Source organism: Atheta coriaria, unplaced genomic scaffold (genome assembly GCF_025399875.1).
Source record: "Atheta coriaria isolate IRGN ID8LTWV9N9 unplaced genomic scaffold, Caltech_Dcor_3.1 hic_scaffold_8_pilon, whole genome shotgun sequence".
Classification (NCBI taxonomy): Eukaryota; Metazoa; Arthropoda; class Insecta; order Coleoptera; family Staphylinidae; genus Dalotia; species Dalotia coriaria.
The window spans coordinates 8,159,843-8,182,068 of record NW_027045450.1 but is presented as its reverse complement, the minus strand read 5'-3'; the positions used below and the strand labels follow the sequence as shown (position 1 = coordinate 8,182,068).

The following is a 22,226-nucleotide window of genomic DNA, read 5'->3' as shown; positions in this document are numbered from 1 at the left end:
TCTCTTTGCGCTTGCACCTGGCACCCCCCTGGTTCCCGTTTACCTGGCAGCCCCGCTGCGCCCGCCAATAGACGCGCTCCGCAATAAATCACCCGCGCGCGAGGTCGGAATGCGTGAGCGCGCGCGGGTCAAGGTGTTGATTAAAGGAGCGGCCGCGGCACCCGAAAATGCCATTTTTGCACCTCGCAGCATCGCCGCGCCGTAGGTGTACGGCTTTGTTTTCAGCGCCGCGGTGCGTCTGCGCCTGCGTCTACCTCTGCGTGTTTGATATACGATATCGGTTTATAATTACGAACGCTCCAGGTATACGCACACACAACGCACCGATAGAGAAAATGATGCTTTCGGTCGACGATAATATTTTATGCGAGATAATGAGTTGAAAAGAAGCATTTGGTGTGTATTTATATGGAAAAGTTGTTGTATTTGCTCCGCCTATTGAGCTTAAGTCAGTTTGGTTAAGGCATTCGCGCATGCGCAGTAAAAAAGTGATTTAACATGAATTTTATATTATTTGTACTTATTGTGTGTAATATTGTGCTATTTACTTGAATTATGAAGTTTTATTGGTTAAGTCATTTGCGCATGCGCAGAAAAAAATTGCTGGTTTACTTAAAAATAATTATTTCACATATTAAATTTTATATTTTCAAAATTTTAAGTCATTTGTAGTTAAATATTAGATAAGTAGCTTGCGCATGCGCCGTACCAATTAATTTATAGATAAAAATATAATCAAATTTTATGTTGAAATTAATTTTTTTTCATCTATTTGACATTAAATGACGATTTAACAAAGGTGACTTAAGTCAAAATTTTACTTATCTTAAGTCAACTTAACTTAACAAATCTGCGCATGCGCTTTAAATACTTCCTAATAACAAAATTAATTTTAACCCTTTTAAACGCAATTTTAAGCTATTTAACCTACAAAATAGTTTAATACGCTCCGCCCACTTTCTGCACGCTCATTGGTCGAGCATATTATGCATACGAGTACTGTGGGTATCTACCAACGCAACTTTTGCATGCAGTAAGTTTTTAATTTACTTTTGAAAACGATTATGCCCCGCACATTCATGCGCAAATAAGGACCACGAGTACCGCGACGAATCGCGACCATAATTGAAAACCTAAGCTCTGCGCTACACGCGCTTAATTAGCCGTGAAAACCTGCATAATTATTCTTCGCTGTTTTAACGACCAAAACAACCACTGCGTTTGTGCACTACTCAGCCAACGTCGAAAAATTATTTCAAATTCATTTCTTTAATAAGAAGAAATGACTGAAAAAAGAAGCGTGACTTAAGTTAAGTACTAACTTAAATAGACAGGCCGGGAGGTAGGTAGGTAAATGAACTGAGTAATATGTGACTAATAGAATACGAATTGTCAATCAAAAGTTGTAATGAGTGAATAGAAGAAAAGCTTAAGTTGACTTAAGTTAAGTAAGATAAGTAATGGTAGATATATGACTTAAGTAAAGATTAAATTAAAAGGTGACTTGCAGAATAACAGAACTTTTCTTATTGTAAAGTAAATCAATAGTAGAAAGTATTTAATGCATGGAAAGTTGACTTAAGTCAATTATTGAGTTAAGTGACTTAAGTAACATATGATTAAGAAAAAATTTCAAAAAGTCAAAAAATTATTAAAACGATTTTCATTACAATTAGTAAATGAAAGAGGAAACCTGACTTAAGTCAAGTTACTTAAGTTACTTTTTTCCATGGAAAATATTATATTTTTAATTTTATTTAAAGATAGATAACTTGACAAAATTTTATTTAGTTGTAAGACTTAAGTAAGTAAGTTGACTTAAATTAAGTCAAGTGACTTAAGTTACATTTTTCATACAAAATATCATGTTTTTAATTTTATTTAACGATAGATAACACAATATAATTTTAAGTTAGTTATAAGACTTAAGTAACGTTGATTTAAATTAAGTCAAGTGACTTAAGTTAAGTCAACTTAATTTTTTCCCCGTTTAGTTTCACATAGTTGAAGATACGTAGATCTAAATATTCGGTTCGTTAATCATTGAACAATTTAGTCTTCTAACAATAGCAACGTAAAACTGTTTTTTGAAAACAATTACCCGACACACAATATGAAACAATCCTCCATCACATAACGAGCGCCTGAACAGAAAATCTCCGAAAAACATTCCACATTACAAATTACACACACATTACGATTGTACACGCGGCGCAGTAAATTGAAAAAAAAACACAACACACACACATAACCTCACCACAACAATCATTACGCGGCATTAACATACACACTCTTTACGTGCAGTTTAGTGTTTTGTTCGCGAGTAATACATTAATACATTACACGGCAATAAAATGTAAATACATAATTGCATATTAGGTTTTGTAATGCTTTAATTTATTTAAATTAATGACCGTACTCTCAAATACGCAGGAAACAAAGCAGTGTGCGCATGTGGCAGCGCACCACCAATGAGCGTGAACGAAAGGGGCGGAGCAAATCGCACGTAAGATTCGTGTGTTTTGTTTTAAGCGCGAGATTTAAGCGCGAAAGAAATGTTTAAAGATCGAAGTGAACAACTGGCGGTCGCAGCGTGAACATTGATGATGGCCGCGCGCCGCGTGAGTCGGCGCACAAAAGACGCGCCGAGGAGAGATAAAAAGTTAATACAAGCGCTTTAATGCCGCATTATGCGCCGCACAATAATAATCAATTTCAACGCGTCGATCGAGGATTTTCTCGCGTCTTGGATATTGATCGACAATTTATTATTCTATTAGTCACCTTTTAACTTCAGTTTTACTTAAGTCATATAGGAAGATACTTAAGTCACATGACTTAAGTCATGTTTTCTTCAATCATTTAGTACTTATAAAAAATCGTTTAGATAATTTTTTGATGTGCGAAAAATTTTACTTAAGTCACATGACTTAAGTCATACCTAAGTCATGTTTTCTTCAATCATTTAATGATTATAAAGAAAATCGATTAAATAATTTCTTGAGGTGCGAAAAATTTTACTTAAGTCACATGATTTAAGTCACATGCCTTAAGTCCAATATTTTTAAAATAAAAAATTATAATTTAATATTTATTGTAACATTTAAGGAATAAATTATTTTTTACTTAACTTAAGTAAGTAACTTAAGTCAACTTAAGTACCAATGTTATACCTATATTTTAATTAAAATTAACTTAACTTACTTTAAGTCACATTTGCGTAGTATACTTATCTCAAAATCATTCGCGCATGCGCATAATGCAAATGGGCGGAGCTTAAACTAAAGAAAACATAAAAATTAATGCTCGCATCAACACCGAAAGTGTCTTAACTCGCACTCGTACATCAATCAAACCCTTCATGGTAAAAAAGCATATGGTGAATGGTAACATTTAATCTAAAACTGTCCCTCGCATTTTTTGCTCCCCATGTGCTTGGTGCCGGGGTGCAGAAAGAACATTTTGTAATTATTTAATGCGTCGGCGAAGAGGTGTGAAGAAATATGCTCGATGGGTGGCCGTGCACGCCACAAAAACACGTTTTGATACACTTTTCGTCGGAATCGTCTCTCTGGGCCTGTCCGAAAAAAGCACACCGAAAGGTGCTATAATTAATATAGGTAAGTTTGGAATCAAATGTTTGCGTGTCGGCACCGAACACACAAATGTCTTCCAATTACGAATTAAGTTAAACCTCGCGGCGATTTTCGGGAAAGTGGATGCGGAGCACAATATAGTCACAGATGAAATTAGATGGTTGAGGTTATGAGTGCCGCGAGCGTGTGCAGTGTGCAAACAGTGTTAAAGTAAAGAAATGTTAATTTAAGTTGACTTAAGTCATGTTACTTAAATTAAGTCAAGTAACAATAATTTTATTGATATAGGTTTTATTTTATGTAGAAAATTAGTTTAGGAAAAATAATTGACTTAAGTCACATAGGTAAGTAGATATGACTTAAGTTAAGTTTTATACTCATAGGTTTATCCTCTACCTATAGAAGTATTGATTAGGAAAAATAATTGACTTAAGTCACATAAGCAAGATATGACTTAAGTTAAGTAACATTTATTTTTATGCTTTTTTTTTTAAATTTTGGCCCCACCCACTTTATTGGTTAAGTACATTTTGAATATTCTGCTATTTGACTTAAGTTCCAATGTGACTTAAGTCCCTAAGTGTGTTACTTATGATGAATAAGATATTGCGCTTTATGATCGTAAATTGCGGCGCGGATTACATTAACGGCCTATTAAATAATTGAATCCCGGACGCTGAGCGCGGTCAAACGCGCCGCCACGCCGGTGGATCCCGAGGGGGTCGCATTGTGGCCTCCCCCCTGGTGCGAACATAATGCGCTGCGCCAACGCCGACGACCGCAAGACACGAGAAAGCAAAACAGGTGGATGCGAGAGAACAAGTACGAAGGTGATTTATTCCCGTTGGCGTTGGTGTTGACTTTTGTGACCGGCTATTCTCATCCCTTCGCTCATGAATGGAATACCGGAGGAGTAACGCCGTCGCTAGACTTTGAGGTGTGAGAACGTGTGACTCTTGTATGCGCGGCGAGCTTTGATCTGTGGAGATGTTAGGGATGGATTCGTATTTAAATTTGAGGTATAACATGACTTAAGTCAGTTTAGTGACTTAAGTGACTTAAGCTATATTTGCTTAAATTGTATTCTTTGGATTTGGTAACTATTTTTAATTTTGAGAGAATTTGACTTAAGTCACTTTGTGTTTTAGTTAAGTAGTAATTTGGATTATTTAGTTAAGTAATGTTTTTGTGAAAAAAAATTACTTTGACTTAAGTCTTACATAATTAAATATGTGTTGAATGTACGATATAGGGAGGTAACTGACTTAAGTCACTTACTTAAGTCATATTTGCTAAAATTGAATTTTTTGCAAAGTAAAACTTTTTTATTTTGAAGAATTTGACTTAAGTCACATACCTAAGTAGGTAACTGACTTAAGTCAGTTTAGTGACTTAAGTCACTTACTTAAGTCATATTTGCTCAAATTGTATTTTTTGCAGAGTAAATATTTAAATGTATTTTGAAAAATTTGACTTAAGTCACATATATCATTACTTAACTTAAGTATAAATTACTTAAATCATTTACTTAACCACTATTACTACCCAATTTGCTCCGCCTACTTTGTCATCTCTCATTGGTCACATTATAAGTTTTTGACGCGCATGCGCAAATGACTTAACTCAACTTAACCTAACTTAACCTATCTGAATCGTTGAATATAAAGCATCAAGATGTCATTGCACCGCATGGCTAACCGCATAATACATGAATTCTTCCCGTACAACAAACAACGATTTACAACACCGAGAAAAATAATTAACACACAATACGCTCTTCTCACACGCGCACTCCAAACATGTTTAATATGTGTCCTGTTCTCTGTAGTTTATGTGATTAATAATCACATCGCCAGTTGAATTATGTTGTTCGGGTCGTTCACATGCACAACAAACACCGCTCTGCTTTTAATTGTTGTTGCCCTTCTTTTAAACGCGTACGTTTACCATTTTTACAACAAATATTAGCTCAGAAGGCGCCGCATACAATTAAATCGTACATATATTGTGAATAATTGCGGTTTTATACAGTTTTAATTACTTCATAAACATTTTGGACGATTTGAACGGCGCAAATTATTTTAATTACTGCGTTGAACGCAAAGAAACGAAATTCGATTGTCGGGTTGTAAACTGACGCGCATTGTGCTTTATTTATTGTTTTAGTTTCGGGTGGAAATTGCGTGTAATAAACTCGGCAGTGAATCATTGTTAAACATAACCTTTTGAATGAAGTCTGTATGCAACCAACTAAGCATGAAGATTTCTACTATTGATTTGTTTTTATTATTTTATGACTTTTTTTATATTTTTTATTTTCTTGGTTTTTAGACATAAAAATGGTATTTTATATACAGAGGGTCATGCCGTGAGTAATATACATTATCTACGGGTATTATTTACGGACGGAGCTTGCGCCTGCGCATTTGCCTTCAAAGATTTAAAATAAAAAATTTAAATACAAAAACTCAACGTGGAATTAAAGTGAAAGTAGAAAAAATAGCTTAAGCATCACGTGGTTAAACTTCATTAAACACTCAATTGATTAATCACTCGTGAGTAAAGTCTCTGTTTAACCACTAGATAGGTATTAAGTTAAGTAATGTTTTTGCGAAAAAATTTACTTTGACTTAAGTTTTACATAATTAAATATGTGTTGAATGTAGGATATAGGTAGGTAACTGACTTAAGTCAGTTTAGTGACTTAAGTCACTTACTTAAGTCATATTTGCTAAAATTGTATTTTATATACGTACGGTCAAGTAGTGAGTAATAGGTATCCATTATATACGGGTATTAGGTATCTACGGGTCGGAGCTTGCGCCTGCGCATTTGCAAGTGTAAGTAGAAAAAAATGCGTAAACAACACGTGGCTAAACCTCATTAAACACTCAATTGATTAATCACTCGTGACTAAAGTCCCCGTTTATTCACTTGATCATTAATAAACTATTTTTATTATTTTTGTTGATTTCTACGTGTAAAAACAAAAATCTTTATTACTTTGCGTGTTATCATACATTAAATAACATAAATCTCTCATTTAATTTAAATATTTAAATACGTAGGCAACCAACATCACCCACACACACACACACATACAATACATTAATGTCTAATGTAATGTAATTTGTCGTGTGCTCGTTTTGTGATTAGCGACACAATTGCACCGAAAAAAACAATAATTTATCCATAGCCATACGTTCCCGTCATTAGCGACGCACAAACAAGTTGATATTTTATTACCCTCCGCCCCGAAACCGACGCCCACACGTAATAAGCATTGCTCGATGCTTTGTATTAAATTAAGCATCCAGTTTTAAGTGCGGCGGATGTGCCATCATCTAACTCCCGAAGAGGGTGGATAACGTAACGTAACGATGCTTATAAACGTCGAATTAAAACGGTATCATTACGTGATACTCATCATTAAGTAAAAAATAAAATAAAAAAATGAAAAAATGTGTTTTTTGTCTATTTTTGAGCGTTTTGAGTGTGTTTATGCCACGCCCACTAATGTCACTTCCAAATGGCATGAAATTACAGCGGGTGAAGTGGAATTAATTTAGTTTAAAGTCATTTCCGGTTTGGTATTATGCTTATAATGTTTAAAAGTAGGTTATTTTGGGTAAGTGACTTAAGTTGTTTAGGTTTTAATGTCAAAAATATATAAATTTGAATGTAGGCAACACAAAACACTAAAATAATAAGTAAAACATTGAATTAACCTCAAAATTTTATGTTTTTCTTATTTAAACTTAATAAAAACGCATTTAAGTGAGTTTATGCCCCGCCCACTAATACTCTTAAGCCTACTTAACACTTTTTGAGCTAAATATTCATAAAAAAAAATTTTACAGCATTTTTAAACGTTTTTATACATAAAATCACATTTTAACACCTTAAATATCATTTATTCATGCCTAGGCAACCCAAAACACACACAAAATCACTTCAAACCCAACATAACCTAAAATAAAACATATTTTATAATTTAATTCACTCTGTATATAAATATTTCAATTTTTTCCTTAATAAAATCAACAATTTTAATATTTAATAACTCCTCATATAAATCTCATATAAATTTAATAATAAAACCGAAATTTTATAGGTTTTTAGTTTTTATACGACCGAAATTTCTACCTCGGCGGACGCTTTTGATCTTCGCACAACAACAAACCTATTAGCGATTAATTAAATCGTAATAAAAACGTTCACATCTCTAAAGATCTCCAACACGCCAACAATGAAGGTAATAGGTATTATTATAAGATATCATACGCATACAAGTGTAGTATAGTATTATACACTGTGAGTCGCTCGCGCACGCGCACACAATGCACAATAATTTCGGTGTTTGATTAATGATTGCGTACCTACAGACTGCACGTGGCTGGAAATTGAAATGTCATTGTCGGAATTGGATTCAAAATAAATTTGATTAAAAAATGTATCCGCAGGCTGCGCAGAACTCAATCTGAAATGACTTCATTCCAACCAATTCAAATCTAGGCAACCAAATATTCACATTATGAAAAAAATTGAACCTAATTAATTTTCAACGGTAAAATTTATTAATTATGCAAATTGCACTACATTGCATCTATATCGCTAATCCTATAATTTATTAATTTATATACAGAGTGTTTCAAAAATTTTTAAATAAAAAAATAAATAAAAACACATTGTATGTAAATAAATAAAAATATTAAAACGTTTTCAAATCGGATTCGATTTCCGATTGCGTTTACTTATGCAGTTATTGTAGGTATATGAACGATATTGTTTGTTCTGGAGGCTCAAAGTTTTCCGTGGCAATTACACTCAGTTTTCGCATGCAAATAAGCAGCTACCGTGTTTAAAATGTTTGCTCATGAAGGCGGCTATCGTGCGCGCAGCGCATGAAAGGCTTCAAAGTTGGAAAACTGATGTCATGCAAACGTCGCGCAGCCGTCGGGTACACGTGTTATTATGCGCTAAACACACGAACACCCAGTGTGGAGGGGAAGAGGAATGCATTTAGTCGGAAGGACATAGACGGGGACCAAAAATATTTCAAAAATCAAATGTATTCAATAAAAAACTCAAAATATTAAAAATTTGTGTAAAATAGCAGATTTTAGGTTAAAATAGTTTATAATTGAGGTTATGTTCTAGAAAATATTGAATTTTACGTTTTTTGACGTTTTTTTAGTTTTAACTGCATTTTTAATGAGTTTTTTGTTAAAAACAACAAAAATATTGATTTAAAAAATTGATATTTTGATTAAAATAGCTTTAAATTGAGGTTATGTTTAGGAAAATATTGAATTTGATGCTTTTTGACGTTTTTTGAGCTTTAACTTAATTTTTATTAGTTTTTTGTTAAAAACAATAAAAATATTGATTTAAAAGCAATATTTTGGTTAAAATAGCTTTAAATTGAGGTTATGTTGCTTTAAACATCAAAAAACATAAATATTTATTAATATATTAATAAAAATGATGATTTAAGATAAAAATCAAAATTTTTTAGGTTACAAAAATAGTTTTTAACCTTATTTAACCTTACATAACCTTAAATTTTATAAAATTTAAGTTTAAGTCATAATAATTTTTTCCTGTGCCGCCACTGTTGTTTTCCTCTCAACTCGCCTCTGAAAATATGCCGCAATCGATATTGCGTGGAAATAAATAAACATAAAGTGCCCCTTGTAATTACTTAATACCACAATTTATGAATATCATTAAATTTATAAAGCACACACAGCCCGCCGAGCAAATGAGCTTTGCGAGCGCACAAAAAATCAACTTAAAACATGTAAAAATGCTCGGCGAACGCTCGAAACGAACATATTAAAATTGTTACCATAACCTGTGCGTCTGCCGCATTTTATACGCCGTATATGTATGCATTTTCATATGCACGTATGTATGGGGGGTAGTAAAGTACGCTACTATATTTGTTTTACTAATTTCAGAGCGCTCGCGGTTTCGCGCAAAAATAAAATCCGTTTAAATGAGCCATAAACGCGTAATTTACGATGGGACATAATGAAAGTCGGCAGCCCCGACGGTCGAGAGGGCATTTCCAGTGGCAGCGCGGCGCGCAGGTTATTAAAAAGCTTCTTTACGCGACGCGAAACGTCGTGATCCCGGCATAAAAAGCAAACACAAACGTCTGTCACATAGCGTTTTATAGGTGTGCCCAAAAACGGACTCAAAATAACGCAGCCACAGCGCTGAATAGCTGAATTTTACGTGCGGGATGCTTGTAATTGAGGTTATGTTCGTGAATATGACGTTTTCATATTTATTTTATGTTTTGCAGCCTCAACTTGTTCTTTGGGTAAGTATTATGTTAGTAGGCATTAAATTATTGTTTAAAACAAATGATATTTTCATTATTAAAGTTTAAGTTTAAGGTTATGTAAGTAAAAACGCAAAAAACGTAAAATTGTTAATATAAATGATTTTAAGTTAAAATTATAGTGTAAAACATAACAAACACACCTTAAAGAAATAGTTAAACTATTATTTAATCAATAAACCATCTGCCAACAGCAATTAATTAACAAAACTAATTAATTAATCCCAACGACAGCGTGTAAACTTTTACGACATTGATTTGCATTCGGTTTACAGCATTTTAACGAGATGTGATCATAAACTATTGCGTCGAAGTACAATATGCAAATATCTAATCGTATAATGCTAATATTTACAACAAAATGTTAATTATTCATTATTTATTACTTTTTCTGTCTGTTTGGTTGCCTAGCATACATTAAATCAAAGAAAATAAACATATAATTATAAATAAATCATATTAATTTATTTAAATAACAATACCAACAACATTTTAATTTATATTTATGCATTTTATTGTATAATATTAATAAAAATATAAAACAATAGTGTTAATTTTATAACACGTATGACATTAGCTTTAGATTTCGCCGCAACCCACAATACACCACGCGCAATGCATCATGGTCCGTCCTGCTGCGTCAACCGTTCCTTTTCAAAATGGCAGAAGTGAAGTGAAACGTATTCCGCGTGTGCAGTGTGTATTCAATGAGTTCATAAAGACAGAACGCAGCAGTGTCGGTGCGATTGGTGTGATCATTATCCAACATAAGCAGGTAAGTAACAAGTCATATTACACAGATGAGTTCTCTGCGCGCAGCGCACATGCATACATTTCTCGGCTTCGTCGGCCGGTGCGGTGCCGGCGAGGGGGAATCGTAGCGAGATGCGTGATCGAAACGAAGCGTGAGATCCGATATCGGGATAGCGGCGCGCTGCGGCACCTTTCATCTCGTCGTTACTCACTAATAATATTACAAAACTAACGCGATCTTTACCTTTACACGCGCGCCGCTGCGGCCGCGGCGCATTTTTATTATTAATGTGCTCGAAAGTGCTCTCTGCTCCAGCAGCTTTGGCTTAGAATTCGTCTATTTGGGTTTGGATCATATAGAAAAAAAGGAACTCACATGTGATATTTTTAAATCTGTCATTCATATGACATTCATATGACATTTGACAGAAAAATATGCATGTTGGTGAGATTCATTACTTTGGTGTTGTTGAGTTGTTTGATTGGTTTTGAGAAGTAATTCAACACATTCCCGACGTTCCACGCTTGTAGAGTGAATTCCTATTGTCAAATATGTCAGCATTGTCATCCAGGATTGACCACCCACAGATAAAATGAACAATAGGCATGTAATATCACTGTAACCGATATTTAAATAGCCGATTCTCAGGTATTTACCGTTTTATTCTTAAAAATTCATTGTTTGATTGGTTATGTTGATTTGCATAACGCGCATGCGTGACATGTCACTAAATTTATGTCCTTGGCTAGTATTTTTTTAATAAATAGGAAAAAAATGATTTCGTCGGCTTCTTCGGTAGACATTGCTACTTGTCTAGTAGGAATAATCTAATTAGAATTTGATTACATGGTAGCAGCATTAGTATGCGACCAAAGTGCCGGTTAATTATCATAAAACAAAATGTTGCCCATTATGCGTCAAGTTGAAAAATACAGAAATAAACGAGAAAAATTCCAAATGAAAATAAAAATAGAATGGTATCTCATTAAATTTTCTACATTTTAATTAAAATAATTCATAATTATTGCATTAACACCATACTTAATGTACTTATTTAATGTTTAATCATAAAAAAAGACACCGAGACACATGACACATGAAAAATTACATCTTCAAACATGAAATTATTGTCGTCTTGTACTTTTTGCAAACATGTTTTGTAATTTGATTTAAGTTAACTTTAAGTTAACTTAAGTTAAGTTAAGTTAATATCTTATTATGATTATAGTTTAATGCGTGATTTTCTATATGACGTTCATGGGGAGTTGAGGCCGTCAAGCAGAACGCGAGATAATTGCACCCTGTGTTAATTAGTCGTCTTTAATTAATTTAATTGTTCTATCATAGAGTGTGAATTTGTTTCGAATACGATGATTTGTTTAATTTAAAGCTGTGCGCGCCGTTTGCATCACGCTCGTCTGATTACGATAAGTGTCGGCGCATGAAATGCTCTGTTATTATGATGAGTATTGTGGTGAGACCAAATAATCAGACATTTATTGGCTACATCAACACCAGAAAGATAGAAAATTGTATAGGAGTAGTAGGAATCTATGCTTTGAGATGCGGTATAAGCATCGAACATCATTTTTTTCATTAGGAAATTAAAAATTGGTTTTATGATTTCTTTGGCCCAAATATTAGGATAGCAAAATATAATTTTTTTACCTGGAAATATAATTTAGGTAGAGATTTGTTGAAATTTGCAATATTTTGCCCGTAAAAGTTTCAAAAACCAAAAGTATGTTGTTTTATGCACACTGTGCCTATGCTTTGACATGTGGTATAAGTATCGAACATAAAATTAATAAGATAAACATTAAAATATTTAAAAAATTCACTAAAAGAAAAATGTTGATGTTATTTTGCCAAAATTTGCAATATTTTGCTCGTAAAAGTTTTAAAAAACAAAAACTATGTTGTTTTATGCCCACTCTGCCTATGCTTTGAGACGCTGTATAAGTGTCAAACATGATCTTTACGATTTGTATTTGACCCTTACTATTAAAATATCAAAATAATTCAAAAAAACAAAAATTTAGATAAAAATTTACCAAACCTGGCAATATTTTGCTTAGAAAAGTCTTGGAAATCAAAAAACTTGGTAATTTAATGCACACCATTTTGATAACACTTAATAAACTTCATTTCCCTACCCATCCCTTCACATTACCTCACCGTGCGTCTGCGGGCTTCGAAGAAAAATGGTGGCGTAATTAATTTATACAGTAGACGCGCGATTAACGAAAAGCCGGCCGCGGCACAGGTCGGGCGCTCGAAGTCAAAGACCAGAACCGCTTTGAAAAGGGCCGTGCCCTCTTTGAGGCCTTCACTGAGACGCTTTCAGAGAACCAGCAGACAGAGAGCCTCCACACACACACACACACACACATACACTCATCCACACAAACGCGCTTACATTACGGGCACAATGCGGCGTTTTGTCGGTGCGCGCTCCTCATAAATATTTATTGGAAACGACGCGGCGATTATTCTTCCATCGGGTCTTTAGAGGGCCGCCACGTTTAATACGCATGCTTGATTATGTACATTAATAATTACATGCGTGATGCGCGTGTATGCAGCTAACTGAAAAACGATGCAAACTCATCATAACCTCACAAGATTTTAAACACCTCTTTTTCGCTGGTGTCTATAGCCGAGACGAGTGTCAATTATTATTAAATAAGAGGATATTTTATCGAAAGTAATAAAAATTTGCTTGAATTACGAGGAAAATGATTGTGCTGCTAAAATTTTTTGAAAAATATCAGGTTTCAATGGATACAAAACTTATTTTTGTAAAAAATGCAAATAATTGATTTATTATTTGCAAAATTTGGTAAAATTAGTGATTAATAGTACATTAAGTATCAAGTGCGCTAAACGACACTTTAATAAGGTTTAAACACGTGATACTTACGCCATTTTTTCTGCTTTTACTCGATTTCCACGTTGAGGTTTTTGTATTTCAACTTTTTATTATAAATCCTCGGAATTTGCTTCCACACTGTGGTCTTGTACTACACTGTAAGCAAATGCGCATGCGCAAATTCCATGCCGTGACTAAAGCTCGTGACTAAAGTACTTTAGTCACTGGATTGGCCATTGGCGTATAAAATACCCCTTTTTGTGTTTCAAAAACGTGAAAAAAACAACGTAAAAGTAAAAAATACTTTATTGCAGCAATAAAGTAGTAAAACTCTTATAATTCCTCCCAAAATCCTTCAAATCTCGTGACGTCACGAATGTATGACCAAAAATAATTAATTACTCTTTAAGTACCACGAAAATTCTATATAATTAAATAAAATTTATAGATGCATGCCGACCGAAATAATATTTGTATATTTTTGTGTGGTGTTTTGTTTGGTGTTGTTTCTCGCATTTCATTTTCCCATTTCTGTGGCGTTCGTGAGTGGCGCGCTCGCATATAGGTATACCTTTACCAACACGTTTATCTCTAATACGTATTTAATTAGTTGATATATGTTTGCTCGAAACGTGCGTGGCCGAGCGAAGAAACGCTCGTTTTCGTAAAAAAGCATTAGAATAATGGAATATAAACGAACCCTGCGTCGAATATTGTGTGCGCCATTAAAACTCCGAACGCAAACGACGCCAGCGAAACAAAGCGCGCCAAGCGGTAATAAATATAATACAACAACAAAATAACTGAATAAAAACGCGCTACTTACATACGGGGAATATCAATATTTTGACATGCAATCTATATCTATACCTATATTTAAAACAAAGTTATTTAGAAGTAAAAATTGAAGAAAAAATTGAAATAGAAAAAAAATTAAGAAGAAATTTTAGAAAATGATTTTTTTCAGGAGATTTAAATAGATTTTTCATTAAATTTTTATTAAATGCAAGGTATGATGGTTATTTTATCTTAAAAAAATGCAAAAATCGGAAAATTGTTAAAATATCTTGAAGAAAATATGAAATTAGTACAAACTTCTGAATTCTGATGTCAATTTTCAATATTTTGCTCGTAAAAGTTTCAAAAAACAAAAAGTATGTTGTTTTATGCACACTGATCCTATGCTTTGAGATGCGGTATAAGTATCGAACATGAATTTTACGATTTGTCTTTTACCCAAAGATTTTCTTACGTTAGAAGACATTTTCCCGCAAATTTCTTTCAAAAATTCGTCCAAAAATTAAGTTAATTTCTTAATAAGTCAACATTTACTAAAATTTTCTTCTTGAGCTAGTAGGAAATAGAATAACATCAATCAGCATCAAATTTATACGAGTATGCACTTCAGCGCCACAAATCTTTGTTCGTTGTTCAACAAATTCCGGTATTCATAATTCGTATTCATTCCGCTTCCTGATAATCATCTACAATCATCTATTTCCCTCCGCACACAAAGTGTTTAACAACAAAAACATAAAAATATTTTGACCAAATAACCTTAAAATTACCCCACAAATAAACAAACAATTTATCGCTAAATAACTTGTTTTCGATTTTGCTATTTATCCTATTTATCCGAAGGTTATGCGCCATAGTTAGGCCTTTATACAATTGATTGCGTTTCACGGCTCGTTGGAAACATTCGGTGAAACCTCACGAATTTGAATGCAACCGAATGTGTGGCGCGTCCGTTGTGCGTCTACCATTACGGGCGATAAATTTCGAAGCCTATCGATTAGAACACAATTAGAATAGATATACGCCGGATAAAAGCGGAGGAAGAGCCCCCTATTTTTTTCTTCTCTTGTGTCTGACATCCCCTCGTCGCGCATCTATGTTGTGATAATTAGATTATCACCGTGTCGGTGCATATGGCGCGCATGATTTACGCACATTGGATGGAAGAACGTCCATCCAACCCCAACAATTACGCGTATTATGTGCATTACACCAAACAACTATTATTGTATCTTTAGAATTTCTTTTTTATGATGTCACAATCACTGTATCATAACACATAACATAACATAACACAAGAGAAGAATGCTTGGGTTGTTTGTGCGTTCCCTATTCAGCTGTTTAAAGAAGTAAATAATTCGCTTTGTAGCAATTATTCAACTCAACTCAACTTTCAGATGGATATACAGGGTATTTTTCCAATGTGTGTGTGTTTGGTGTGTGTGTGTGGATCACCTCGCAAGTCAAATCATGCTATGCTTTCAAATCCCGGAACGCTTTGATGTTGGCAGGGCCCCGGCGCGACCGCTTTTGTTGTCAATGCGGACAATGGCCGAGGTGTTTGTTCCGAAAATGCAATCTCGCCCGAAGAGTTAAAACGTCGGCGGCGCGCGTAAAATCGTTTTCTTTAATGCAGTCGCTTCTCTCCTCGCTGGTTCATTTCGCTTCGTTTCGCTTTAGTTTTCTTCGTTTTTCGGGGCGAAAGGCACCTTTGCGTCTACCTCCTCCTCGCAGCCTCGTTGTTGCGATATATAGGTGAAAAGATGAGTCGGGCCCGAAAAAGGCCCCGGCTATAGTTGTCCGAAAATTGTTTCACACTACAAATTGTTTCCAGCCTGGGTCGAAGGACCCGGGCGTACCGCGTGTGGTGTGGTGTTAATGGTAGATGAGATGTGAGGCACATAAAGCATCGAAAGCCGATAATCATGTGAGGGGTTTACTGAGGCGCGAAAAAGGCGCAGGTATGTGGAGAGTTTGAGCAAATATTATAATGGAATTAGTGGCTTTCAATGTGGGTATGATCAGTTTAAGCATGAAACAGGTTTCAATTGGATTATATTGGATCATATTGAGTAAGATGTCACTTTAAATCGCAAAATTGGTTTATTTTTGGATTTTTTGAAGAAAATCTTGCTAGAAACACTTGGAAATTAGATTTTTTCTTGTAAAAACAGGAATTATTTTTGTTCTTGGGGATTTTGCATTGAAAGTTGTAAATTTTAGACTTTTAGACGTTTTTTAGGTTGTTTTTCACTTATTTCAGTGATTTTTCAGTGAAATTTATCGAAAAATCAATGAATTCTTTGATATTTTAAAATTAAAAGTTTAGTTTTTCTTTGTTTTGATGAAATTTTTAATTTTTTGATTGTACCCACACATTTCCGGTATTTTTTGCCAAAAATCACTTTATATTATTAAATTTTTCTTCAAAAACTGTTGGAAAATCAAAATATTTGCATTTTCTTACGTATTTTATTAAAATTAGTGCAGAATTTTACAACGAAACATTTTTATTACTAAATAATTGCTTTCTTTGCCAGTTTTTGAAAATTTTCACTCAAAAATAAACATTTTCTTCTCTTACTTCATAAAATTCTGAATCGATTAAATTCGTAACATTCGTAAACCGTTTGTAGGCGTGCCCCGAATAAGAAACCCCTCTCGCACCTTCTTCAAACACACACCAAAACAGGAAAAATAAAACACCACCAGCCGAAAACAAGCCGGTGTTGTTTCTGGCCCGTTTGACCGCCCCAAAACAATCGCTCATCGCCGCGCGGCGCACAAAACAAAGCGCACAAATAAAATGCGCGCCGATGCGCCCTAAGTGGACGTATAATTTTTATATTAATTATAGTGCAACGTGCCAAATGCCCATACAGAAATAATAGACAATCGATGGACGTGCAGCGCCTCAACGCCTCAACGATGAGCCGAGGCAGGTGGAGGCAGCAAAACGCTTCTACGGATCCACACACACATTATTTCGAAATTAAACTTTTTAATGCGTCGGCAGTCCTATAATTTTTACACGTGCAGCGACACCTTCACTTCAAACTTTGGCGGAAAGGTGAAACACCTTAACCTTAGATCATATTTAAAAGTATTTATAGATGGGATGCGATAAAATTACGTTTTTACACGCAGATGAATATCTGGATGCACCGGGGGGTGAAATAGAAACGGTTAACAAAATTTACTAAATTTAGGGTAGTTTATCGAGGATTAAATATTTAAAAATAAAATTTTAATGAAATTTGAGTTTTTTTGGATAAAAATATAATAATTTTAAGCAGATTTTTAATTTTTTGGTTTGTTGGATGTTTATTTATCACTTTTCAAGTATTTATCGGATATTTTATGTTTGACATTGTTTGAAAAGTGATAAAATTGGTATTGTTACGTTTTTTGAAATTAAACAACATCACTAACGTTTCATTTGATGAATTTATCTTCATTTTTAATGAAAAAACATAAAACCATTAAAATATCTATAAAAACAACAAAAAAATCCAATAAAATTAACCAAATTTTATCCTATTTCTTACATTTTAACGTGTTTTCAAATATTATTATCAAAACCACTTTATTCTAAGTTTATATTTAATTTCCAACAACATTTATTGATGAATGGCTACAAATTACACTAGAATGTGAATAAAACAAAATGTTGACCAATTTTTCTTCATTTTTAAGGAAAAAATGAAAAAACAAATGAATATCTTAACAAAATTAACAAGATTTAGGGTAGTTTATTAAAGATTGAACATTTAAAATAGAATTTTTTAGAAATAATTAAATTTTTGATGAAAAATTTAAATTTAGCTTCATATCCGGCCGCCATTATTATTAATTTCTTAATTAAAACATAATACGCCGGCATACACAATCCGAGAATGTTAATTAACACCTGTGAGTGCGCTGCGAGCGCGTGTATGCCCGTGCATAATTATTGTTTATATAAAAACATGTTAACTCGACGCGCTCGCGCGTTATTATAGACATTATCTTGTAAATGTTGTAAATAATTACTAGCGAAAACTAGCTGCACCACGATAATCAGCTGTTAAATCGTTTGAGACGTATTTAAATTTTCACGCTCAAAATGCAATCCGGGCGAACATTTTCAATTTGGCAATTAATTGAAACTCATTAATAAATTATTCACTCGCCGCCATTCATTATGGTCACGGCTGTCATATTAATTACTTATTGGTGTCGATTTAAATTGAAACGCCTCGGGCCCCATTTATAAATCATTCGGAGGCGCGATGTGCGAGTCATGCGCCCGGCGAAGAATCGGAAACGTCATTTAAACATTTGAATATATTAATAGGATAAATATTTAAATGTTTTTTTTCATATAAAATGTGTTTAATTTGGTGCAAAATTTAAAGAATAAAAATTAAAACAAAATAAAAGCAAAGAAAAAGTGGTTTAAGTGTGCGATGCGAGTGGCGTGAAGAGGTTTGTATGATGCGAATTACTCCGCCATTAACGTTAACATTGTTAGCGATTGGTTATGTCGTTATAGGCATAATGCACACACATTATGCTCGTTCCGCCAAAGAAACCACGCGCCGTTTGAAATTGTGCAGCGCGCCGAGAGTGTGAGTGCGGCGGAACGCTGAAAGACCAAACGAACCAATTACGCCTGAAGAATGATTAAGTTTCTTTGAAGTGCGCGAGATGCAACGAGAGGCATAAAGCGTGAGGTACACACACACACACAGAGAGAGATTTACACATGCGGTACTACGTATAAACACTACATCTTATGCCTATAGGTATGAGATATGAAGCATTCCGCCGCGTCGAAGCTTTAAATATCGATTTATCGATGATGCGGCGATGCATTAAGCCTTTTGACGTCGTATTAGTTTATTGAATATAACGTTTACAGTTATTGGAGAGTTTTTTCGATGTTTTTATGCGAATAACTACAAAATATTGCTAAGTAGGTAGAGGTGTACTTGAAATGTTATTTATTTAAGGAATATGGTATTACTGGTGATTTATTTTTTGCATAATTTTGACTTTTGAAGTTGTGGTTGTTTTATTGCTATATGGTAATAATTGAAATAGTTTTGGGCAAAATTTATACATTTATTGGTTTTTAACATTATTTAATTATATTAAGTGGTGGCTAAACGGGGACTTTACTCACGAGTGATTAATCAATTGAGTGTTTAATGAGGTTTAGCCACATGATGCTTAAGCTATTTATCCTTCTTCCACTCAAGTTCCAGGTTGAGATTTTTGACGTGTTTGACTGACGTCGCATGGCATTTCATACGGTCTTGTGCTGCTCCGTAAACAAATGCGCAGGCGCAAGCTCCTTCCCGTAGATAATGCTTGTAGATAATGGATATTACTCACGGCTTGGCTGTCCGTATATAAAGTACCACTTTATACGTCTAAAAACGTGGAAAAACGTAAACATTAAGAGAAAAACAATTAACAAAAAAAATATAAACTTTCTAATGAGGTTATGTTGTTTGACATTATGCGAGAAGTGATAAAATTGATATTGTTACGTTATTCATAATTAAACAACGTCACAAACGTGTGATTTGATGAATTTTTCTTAATTTTCATTGAAAAAAACAAAAAAAACTACATATTAAAATAACGACAAAAACAACGAAAAACGCAATAAAATTAACTAAATTTCTTACTATCACCTACATTTTAACGTTTTTAACAATATTATCAAAACCACTTCATTCTAAGTTAATATTTAATCTACAAAGACATTTATTGATGAATGAATTAATGAATGGCTATGAATTTTACTCGAACGTGAATACAACACAAATGTTTTGTGCGCGATTATTTATTTTGGTCTATATCGCATGTTAAACGCCCGCGATCTTTTATCAGACACAATCGCGCATTGAAAAACCGCGTTCGTGCCTGCCGGCATTTTAAACCAACCCCCCTCACGGAAAATTGCGCCTAATACAAACGAAATTATAAATCTATGCATTGCGTGCGGTTGGTAGCGCAGTGTAATGCCTAAAATAAATACGAATCTTTTGTTTTTTCCACACCGAAAACAAAAACCGCCTCCAGTTCCCCATTCCGCACGTTTCAACAATTAATATTGTGTCGTGTGTAATGCGAAATAATCGTAATCGTGTTATCACGCGCTCGCTGCTTTTGTTTCTCTCAACATTTCGGGTGGGCTAATAAATTTTTCGCTTGATAAATGAATGATAAGAGAAAGTAATTTAATATTTATTTATTTATTTATTTATTTATTTATTTATTTACAATACACATGAGCGTTTTCTTCTCTTCTTTTATTTCATTTACTAAAATTATATCACATTGACTTTCAGTTAATCGCTATAGTAATAGAGTAATAGAACTCATTCTCTTCATATTCATCTCATATAAGTTTATATTATTTACATCTAGAGACTATGTCTAGCTATGCAGGAACATTACACATTGTTACAAATTCTAACATCAGCGCCATCAGTACATTTTACATTCATATGCTATACTTCATATAGTCTACTACTATCAGATTGAGATCATCACTCTTGATGCACTTGAGTTTATTATCTCGTAATCAGACTTTTATTATCTACTCAGATCAGACCGAACGCAGGGCTAGCTGCGGCACCCTTAAAAGGTCTTCTGTTGTTGGCATCCCTACACCACCAACACCAACTCCGTAATGGTGATAATAACCCATCGGAGGGATAAGCAGAGGTTGTGGTATTCCTAGGTCACAATATGGTGATAGGCCCCATTGCACATAGGCTGCTGGTGAGGGTGGATGCAGTTCTTGTTTGATGCTTGCTTCGGATCTCACCTGGTTTTTGTCTGGTTTTGGTTTATCCGGCGAGATGAGACTTTCAATCGTGAAGGCTCTCTTCGGGCGTATTGTAGTGATGGCTTCCGTGGTGGTTCCTATCACCCCGGGTGAGGGTACTCGTGGTGGTGTAGGTTCATAACTCACAGGAGCTCCTGGTGAGCAGGGTGACACAGCCGACGGTGGCATGCTTGTATCCAGATGGTTGTCCGTCGGAGCGAAGAAAAAGCGGTTTATATTCGCCAATGCAGCCAGTTCACTATCCAAGGTATCTTTATCGTTTTAAGCAGTTTGAAACGCTTGCGACGTCGAAGTAGACTCCCATTCTCAAACATATCAAAAGCAGCTGGATGTAGAGCCCAGTAAGCACCTTTTCCAGGTCGATCAGGTCTTCTGGGGATCTTGATGAAACAATCATTGAATGAGAGATTATGCCGGAGTGAATTCTGCCAGCGTTGTGTGTTGCGTCGGTAATACGGGAAGCGATCAGTGATGAACCGGTAGATGTCTGAGAGCGGCAGCATCTTCTCCGGCGAGCTCCAGATCGCCATCGCCGTGAGGGAGATGTACGAATACGGCGGCTTCTGATCCCCGTAGGACTCTCGCGACGGACGCGGCATGATTTCACTGAACTGATACACACTCAAATCACACAACACTCGTTTGGTGGAGATTGAAACCAAATTCTGGAACGACCAGCGTTAGTGATGCTTGACTTTCGACTGTGGCTGGAGACTGGATGCACCAACGACCCAAGTGCTCCTCTCACGAAGCCAACTTCTGATTGGTTGGGGGATTTCAATGGCATAAAATCGTAACGCCTTTCTGACCCTACTCTAGAAACGCCTTGAATTCACCTGGGGAAGGCCAACCACTACTGTGGTGAGGATAACAAAGTGGGGGTGATGGTAGTGGGGGTGGTCATAAACAAAGTTTGCGGGTAATATACTTATGCGTCTACTAAATAATAAATAGCAGGTGAGAGCGCACAAACTGCTCGTCCGACTATATCATCATAATTAAACAAC

General features: G+C 34.7%; 2 protein-coding genes across 2 annotated transcripts in view; one reads left to right on the top strand and one right to left on the bottom strand.

The window, feature by feature from the left end:
- Positions 1 to 10,591: 10,591 nt before the first annotated feature.
- Positions 10,592 to 22,226, top strand: part of LOC135797224 (patj homolog) — a 34,365-nt gene continuing 22,730 nt past the window's right edge. Inside the window, exon 1 of the mRNA XM_065309460.1 lies at positions 10,592 to 10,723. The gene's annotated coding sequence lies outside the window, so the exon portion shown is untranslated. The remainder of the gene's footprint in view (positions 10,724 to 22,226) is intronic.
- Positions 20,614 to 22,175, bottom strand: LOC135797698 (fork head domain-containing protein FD4-like). The gene is given in 2 exon segments (XM_065310181.1): positions 20,614 to 21,479; positions 21,482 to 22,175. Coding segments are annotated over 2 exon segments (840 nt in total). The 5' UTR covers positions 21,819 to 22,175; the 3' UTR covers positions 20,614 to 20,976.